Below are 8497 nucleotides of genomic sequence, written 5' to 3'. Positions count from 1 at the left end.
GACCATAAGGTACAGGAGTAGAATTAGGTCATTCAGCCCATCAAGTCTACTCCATTATTCGATCATGGCTGATATGTTTCTCAATCCCATTCTCCTGCCTTCTCCCTGTAACCCTCAACCCTCTTACTGAACCAAGAACCTATCTATCTCTGTCTTAAATACACTCAGTGAGTTGGCCTCTCCAGCCCACTCCGGCAGTGAGTTCCACAGATTCCTCACTCTCCGGCTGAAGAGATTCCTCCCCATCTCAGTTCAAAAGAGTCGTCCCTTCACTCTGAGGTTGTGCCCTCAGGTCCTTGTGTCTCCTATTAGTGGAAAAGTCTTCTCCACATCCACTCAATCCAGGCCCCTCAATATTCTGTAAGTTTCAATCAGTTCCATCGTCATTCTTCTAAACTCCTTCGTGTATGGACCAAGAGCCCTCGACTGCTCTTCATATGACAAGCCCTTCCTGCCAGGATCATTCTTGTGACCCTCCCCTCTGGCCTCCCTCCAACACCAGTGGAGACATCCTCAGGTATGGGGCCCAAAGCTGCTCACAATATTCCAAATGTGGTCTGACCAGAGCCTTATTCCCTCTCAGCAGTACAGCTCTGCTCTTGTATTCTAACCATCTTGAAATGAATGCTAACGTTGCCTTCCTAACTGCCAACTGAACCTGCATGTTACCCTGAAGAGAATACTGAACTAGGATTCCTAAGTCCCTTTGTGCTTCAGATTTCTGAGGCCTTACCCCATGTAGAAAATAATCTATGCCTCTATTCTTCCAATCAAAGTGAATAGCCTCACACTTGCTCACATTGCGTTCCATCTACCACTTTTTTGCCCACTCTCCTAGCTTGTTCAGGACCTTCTGCAGCCTCCCCACATCCTCAACATGACCTGTCCCTCCACCTATCTTTGTGTCATCTGCAAACTCAGCAGCAATGTCCTCAGTTCAGATCGTTAATGTGTAACATGAATAGTTGTGATCCCAACACCATCGCTGTAGAACTCCACAAGTCACCTGTTGCCATCCTGAAAGAGACCCCTTTATCCCCACTCTCTGCCTTCTGTCAATCAGCCAGTACCTTGTCCCTAACCCTTTGTGCTCTTATCTTAGTTAACAGCCCCCTGAGAGGCTCATTGTCAAAGGGTTTCAATTGGACCATAGCCAGGAAGGCCCATCCCAACTCAGTGCCACCCTTCTTCCTGCTCTTTTCTTTATTTCAAAAATATACTCTATTATAATAATGACCTTTCTGTACACAGATACAAAAGCACTGCTGTACAGTCTTTGCAGATGGAAAAGAAACATCAGGGTTCACTAATGTCCTTTCGGGAAGGACACTGCCATCCCGACCTGGTCTGGCCTATGACTCCAGACCCACAGTAATGGGGTTGACTCTTAACTACCCTGTGATCAATTAGGGATGGGCAATAAATGCTGGCCTGGCCAGTGACACCCTTATTCTGTGAATCAATAAAAAACATTTGGAATTTGACATCCCAAATTCCAAGCCATTTCCTACTTCTGCAGGATACTCCTTACAATCATTGAGACACTGAACGGACCCTCATTGTAGTTCAGCAGGGAGCCCTCAGAGAGTGGTCCTTGCCCACTGCCCCTTGGCAGCAGCTGCCCCAGGCTTTACTGTGTCCCTCAGCATGTAATCCTGTACCTTGGAAGGTGCCAGTCTGGAGCAGGTTTCAGGCAGAACAAAGAGCATCTTTCACTGAGTTGATGGTCCTCCAGGAGCAGTTGAGGTTTGTCTCGGTGTGTGTCCTGGGAACAGTCCGTAGAGCACAGACTCCCGCGTCATGGAGCTGCTCAGGATGGACCTCAACACAACCCACTGCATCTTCCTCCAGACCCCCTTTACAAAGGCACATTCCAGCAGGAGATATGTGACAGTCTATATCCCCTCCCCCCAGAACCACTCTGAGGACAGCGTGCAGTGGCACAGACTGACCCGAGTGTATTGGAAGGATCTCACCATCAGCCCAGCGATGTCCTGGAGCTTGTTGGAACATTCTGGCAATGAGGCTTTCTGCCAAATGGCTTTGACAGTCTGCTCAGAGAACAACCCGACAGGATTCTCCCTCTCCTTTTCCCCACAGGGCCTCGAGGACGCTACTTGCTGACCACTTCCTGATGGACGAATGGGCAAAGGGGTTTCTCTTTGCAAATTTCTTCACAAAGGACAGGTGGTATGAAACAGTCCAACTACTTGGAGTATTCCACGGCAGTGAGGCCAGTCCCATCCTTCACAACACCAGGGACAGGTAGAAGCTCAGTCCATAGTGACACTTGGTGTTTGTGTCCCGAGGGTCAATGCACAGCTTGATGCAGCTGCAGGGAAAGGTGGCCATCAGGGTGAGGGCGATGGTGAGTTGCCCTCTGCCTTTTACCTATAAGACAATAACAAGGTAGGAATGAGTGGACTGGTGTTAGATACCTAACTCTACATATCCCTGCCCATGAGTGGACCTTAGCTCCATGTTATTTCATCAAAATATACAGCGATGGCAAAAAATATGCAATGCTGAGGCTTTTTGCAGAATGTTTGGATAGATTTTTAATTTGCCACCAAAGGGCACAGGAAATGTAGATCAGGAATAAAAAACTGATGAGGATACAATTAGGGTCAGTCAAGGACAGTAGTGGAAAATTGTGCATTGAGCCCGAAGACATAGGGGAAGCGCTAAATGAATATTTTTCATCAGTATTCACACAGGAAAAAGACAAGATTGTCGAGGAGAATACTGAGATACAGGCTACTGGACTAGATGGGATTGAGGTTCATAGGGAGATGGTGTTAGCAATTCTGGAATGTGTGAAAATAGATAAGACCCTTGGGCCAGATGGGATTTATCCTTGGATTCTCTGGGAAGCCAGGAAGAGATTGCAGAGCCTTTGGATTTGATCTTTACGTCTTCCTGGTCTACAGGAATAGTGCCAGAAGACTGGAGGATAGCAAATGTGGTTCCCTTGTTCAAGAAGGGGAGTAGAGACAACCCTGGAAATTATAGAGCAGGGAACCTTACTTTGGTTGTGGGTAAAGTGTTGGAAAAGGTTATAAGAGACAGGATTATAATCATCTAGAAAGGAATAAGTTGATTAGAGATAGTCAACATGGTTTTATGAAGGGTAAGTCGTGCCTCACAAACCTTATTGAGTTCTTTGAGAAGGTGACCAAACAGGTGGATGAGGGTAAAGCGGTTGATGTGGTGTATTGGATTTCAGTAAGGCGTTTCAGTGAGGCCTACCCCATGGTAGGCTATTGCACAAAATGCACAGGAATGGGATTGAAGGTGATTTAGTGGTTTGGATCAGAAATTGGCTAGCTGAAAGAAGACAGAGGGTGGTGGCTGATGGGAAATGTTTATCCTGGAGCTCAGTTACTAGTGGGGTACCGCAAGGATCTGTTTTGGAGCCACCGCTGTTGTTATTTTTATAAATGATTTGGATGAGGGCGTAGAAGGATGGGTTAGTAAATTTGTGGATGACACTAAGGTAGGCAGAGAGATCTCGGTGTCCATGTGCATAGCTCCCTGAAAGTTGTCACCCAGATTGATAGGATTGTTAAGAAGGCATACAGTGTATTAGCTTTTATTGCTAGAGGGATTGAGTTTTGGAACCATGAGGTTATGCTACAGCTGTACAAAACTCTAGTGCGGCTGCACTTGGAGTACTGTGTACAGTTCTGGTCACTGCACTACAGGAAGGATGTGGAAGCGTTGGAAGGGGTTCAGAGGAGATTTACTAGGATGTTGCCTGGTATGGAGGGAAGGCCTTATGAGAAAAGACTGAGAGACTTGAGGTTGTTTTCATTAGAGAGAAGAAGGTTAAGAGGTGACTTAATTGAGAGATATAAGATAATCAGAGGGTTTGATATGTTAATAAGGCTCAGAGCACAGCAGCAAGTCAGTTGTGGAGAGCCCAGAGAAACGTTACACAGTGTAAGAACAATTCTCAGGATGGGGCTATGCTGATTTGATTGGATTCTCTATGAGTAAATGCAGTGTCATTCATTTCCGTCTATTTCCGTCTTTGCTGCTCAGCTGGTTTGCTGTGAACAACAGTACTGTCAGCATTTAGATAGAGCCCCCACCAGTTTCTCCAAGAAATATTTCCAGATGTGCTCCATTTGTGGGGCTTCTATATCCCTCTGAAATGTTCAGGGTTTGGGGTTGACAAGTGGGAAGAGGATGAGAAGAGCTGCCCAGGATGAGTCCGAACATAATCCTGTTGCCCGTTTAGGATCTGTCCTTATTCTGGCAGGTGAGTGCACACTGGCCATATCTGAGTGTGTCTACGATTCGGCCAGAGGGTGTGGTGTCTTGGAAAGGGCATTATGGATCAATTCAGGCAAATGGTTTTGCTTCCTAGAGAACTCTGGCTGCTTGCAGTGAAGGTAACATCTAACTTGAGCTTTTACCCTATCAGGTTCTTGCTGACTGCAATAAACACTCCCCATCCAGCAGTGCCCAGTTTTGATGATGTATTTATCATGACTTCAAACTGGTTTGACCGGACTGAGCATGACAATCTGCATGTAGCTAGCATTGGGATTTAGTGTGAGCTTCTGTCTGCCGGTGTCAGACATCTGCCAATTATGTTTGACATGTTTATATGGGCTGCATCTTATGAGATTGATCCGTATGGAGCATGTGTTTGTCATGAAATGCTGCATGTATTTATCATCTGACCCACCCAATGGAATGCTGCCCTGTCACTGAGAGAACAGGGTTCTCATCTTTGTGCCTTCCTTTCAGAGAAATGAGAATGAAACGGTGCCTCAGGTTAGTAATCGAGTGCTGCAGCATGCTGTCAGAAAGAAGCAAGCATCAATGTTCATCCAAACCTTGGTTAAATAATATTGTTAATAAACTGGCAATAATACTTCGAGGGAGCTACAGGGAGAGGCTGAACAGGCTGGGGCTGTTTTCCCTGGAGCGTCGGAGGCTGAGGGGTGACCTTATAGAGGTTTATAAAATCATGAGGGGCATGGATAGGGTAAATGAACAAGATCCTTTCCTCAGGGTAGGGGAGTCCATAACTAGAGGGCATAGGTATACGGTGAGAGGGGAAAGGGACCTAAGGGGGAACTTTTTAATGCAGAGGATGGTGTGTGTATGGAATGAGCTGCCAGAGGATGTGGTGGAGGCTGGTACAATTGCAACATTTAAAAGGCATCTGGATGGGTATATGAATAGGAAGGGTTTGGAGGGATATGGGCCGGGTGCTGGCAGGTGGGACTAGATTGGGTTGGGATATCTGGTCAGCGTGGACAAGTTGGACCGAAGGGTCTGCTTTCATGCTGTACATCTCTATGACTCTAATAAGCAATCATCGGGCCTTTGCCCCATTAGAATTTATTGATTAAGGGGATTCATTTACCGTCCTGAATAAACACAGAATCCCCATAAGATCTGCTGTAATAGGTATGTTAATGAGCAGAGGCTCAAGGTCACCTCAGTTAACAGTGAGTGGTTTTGTTTCATAGCAACTATCTGATGAATAAACAGAGAGTGAGCATTGGCCTGCCTCTGTTCTGCTGAACTGTACATGTTATTGATCTGGACGGCTGCTGTCACATAAGAAACAATCAGAAAGTCAAAGAGAATTCTTTGTCATTAAATCCCTGAATCAAGCAGCAGGATTTATGTCCTTCTCCCTCTTTTTAACCAGGCATTGTATCAGCAATGGTTCTATGGAGACAGCACAATACTTGAAATGATTGAGAAGAAGCGATGTCTGTGCAAAGAGATCAAGTCCCGACAGAAGCCAGATAAAGGTCTTTGTAAACAAGACAGCATGCCTATCCTTCCGAGCTGGAAAAAAAACAGCATTACAAAGAACCTGAAACTGACAGCATCTCCCTGTCCCAAACAACAGAGCGTCCTGTGGGACACAGCCATCTGACAAAAGTCTCTGTGAAGCATGCTTCCCCCAAGGTTTCCACTTCTGACCATGACAGGCCCTCTCAAAGGGTCATTTCCGAGATGACCTTTCTGACCTTTACCATCCCCATCGGTCGACCCACCTGGACCTTTGATGAATTCTGCTTCAATGATTCAGTTGCCTTGAGGAGACCCTGGTTCACTGTGACTGGAGCCAACACGTCACATGGAAGAGGCTCAATGACAGCAACAGCGATGGCAGTACCCAGTCTTGGCTGCCTCTTGGGAATTGTTTAACACTGTAAGAATAATTATTAAACAGCTGCGCTGTTATGTGAATGGATTTTAATATAGAGTTAGTTTTATTGTCTACTTTCGAGAAATTGCAATCAATCAGAGTAAGGCATGAAAGGAGCTGGGTGGTTAAGGGCAGCTCTATTCCACAGCACCCCCAGGAAAAACTCCCCCTCTATGTGGGGGCTATGTGTAACAAACACACCCTTTATCAACAGACCGTCAGTGCTGCAGCCTGGGAAACATGTAAGGCATCTTTTGGCCAACTCAAAACACTTTGTTCTACAAGCACTTTTCTAATCAGTCTCTAAAACAAGGGAAGAGGCCAGTCACTCTGCAGGGGATACAGAAATTCACATCAGTGGTTGTTGATGTATTTGAACAGGGTCCCGTTCTGCCCTGCAGACTTCCCTTCAAGGTGACCACTTACTTTCCTATGCAAATGCCAGTAAAGTTTGGTGGTCTATATCATCACTGTCACAGCCCAGGCCCTCTCCAGCCTCTGGCCCCAAGTGAACTGCAGTTATTGACTGGGTGCTTTTAAAAAGAAAATTTATCAATGCTCAGAGCATTAGGGATCAAATTCTTAGAAGACCAAACTGCCAGGATGAGATTTTTGGTGTTTATAACTCCACAAAGTGATGTAGGAGAGACTTTTCAAATCTTCACCCGAGTATATTGGATCACCTGGGCCCAAGGGAATATTGGGCATTTATATAGCTCCCCCCTGTAATGGACCCCACGTGGGTCAATTCTCCCTCAGGGGCACACTCCAATCCAGCTGGTATGGAACCCGGGCTCTCCTCAAGCAATTGGTGCAAACACCAGAAAATCTCTCCTTGGTTTGGACAGAATCTGTGCAATGTAACTTCAATAGAGGTTGTTAGCTCCAAACCTATTGAAAAGTAATTGAAGGCTTTTAAACATTTTCTACTATTGTGTATGATTGACCTATGATATATCTATATAATATATATATATATACAGACAAATTCTGATGTTATTGTCTTGTATTCACTTCTTGATTTTTAATTGTATATTTAAATAATAGTGTGAACTTTATATTATTTTTGTGTAAATCACACTGTGATTAAAAAAGAGAGAAAGCACAGTCAAGGCACAACGAATGATCACAGTCAGTGCACGCATCCCACACTGATGGTTAGGTATCTGATGGTAACCATCGTCCACACAGTGAATACTGATCAAGGTGCTGATACCAATACAGGTCACACCACATAAATCTGATAATGATTGGAGCAAAATCCCCGAATGGAGATCTTTCTGATTCCAGCCAAAATCAGTATCAATGCGAGCTCCCGATGTCAAATGGAAGTGTAAACCCAGTGATAGTCAATTCTTTATCATCCTGCATCCAACTAACACCGATGATACCATGAGTAACCAAAAAAACCAGAGGGTATTGATCCAAAATAAATCTGTATCAATGTCCAACATTTGTCACAGTCAGTGTACACACCCTGACATCAATCTGTGTACATACCTCCCAATCCATCATTATCTGGAGCCAATAATGAGCATGTCCCCATGCCGCAGCATCAGTCAACGCCCATTCCCAGGGATTGAGACGTTAGTGTGTACACATTCTGTATAATGATCAGGATCAATGTGTTCACAATATTACTCCGAATAGCAAAACCCCATTGGCAATTTGATTGGAACTGGATTATGCACTAAGCTTGATGAAAATGTGTGTACCCATTCTAAAGTCAATCAGAGACAATGCACAGACTGAAATCTAACTATAGTCACCTCCACGTTAATTCGATTCAGTTTCTCAGAGGGTGAGATGGACCTCAGTGAGGGTAGGCACAGTGAAGGGACATGAGCTGACATTGCAGACAGAGAACATATCCCGAAACAGATCACACTCCATCCATTTATTCCAACATTGATCATGTTCAAGGCGTTCACCTCCGAATCTAATCAGAGTTAAGACCAATAATCCTACATTGATCAAAATTGGTGCCTAAACCCAGACACTGGTCACAGTCTGTTCCTGTGCACTGATCTTTATTTTTTTTTAGCAGGATGGCTGATCTTCCTGTTCTTTTTTATTTCCCACACTCCCGCCTAACTGCGGTAGTGCTTATTTTTCTTCCCCAGCACCCATAGTGAGTGTGTGCAGGTGTGAGACACAGTGAGAGACACAAGGCGCACAAATCTTTATTCAATTTCCACCACCAGGAAGAAAGGAAACACCCGAGTGGCCAGTGACAAACACTGCCCTTCACATCAAAGGGCAGTGCTGTGTGATCAAACAGTGAAGGGGAGGGCAGGGATTAAATCAAAATAG

General features: G+C 45.1%; 1 protein-coding gene across 1 annotated transcript in view; it reads left to right on the top strand.

Moving 5' to 3' along the window:
* The window catches only part of nyap2a (neuronal tyrosine-phosphorylated phosphoinositide-3-kinase adaptor 2a), a 62588-nt gene extending 54302 nt beyond the window's left edge, over positions 1–8286 (top strand). Inside the window, exon 4 of the mRNA XM_043701671.1 lies at positions 5675–8286. Coding sequence (XP_043557606.1) covers positions 5675–5908 — 234 coding nt within the window. The 3' untranslated portion in view covers positions 5909–8286. The remainder of the gene's footprint in view (positions 1–5674) is intronic.
* Positions 8287–8497: the final 211 nt, after the last annotated feature.

Source organism: Chiloscyllium plagiosum, chromosome 13 (genome assembly GCF_004010195.1).
Source record: "Chiloscyllium plagiosum isolate BGI_BamShark_2017 chromosome 13, ASM401019v2, whole genome shotgun sequence".
Classification (NCBI taxonomy): domain Eukaryota; kingdom Metazoa; phylum Chordata; class Chondrichthyes; order Orectolobiformes; family Hemiscylliidae; genus Chiloscyllium; species Chiloscyllium plagiosum.
The sequence above is the reverse complement of the archived record's forward strand: the minus strand, read 5'-3'. Positions and strand labels throughout refer to the sequence as shown.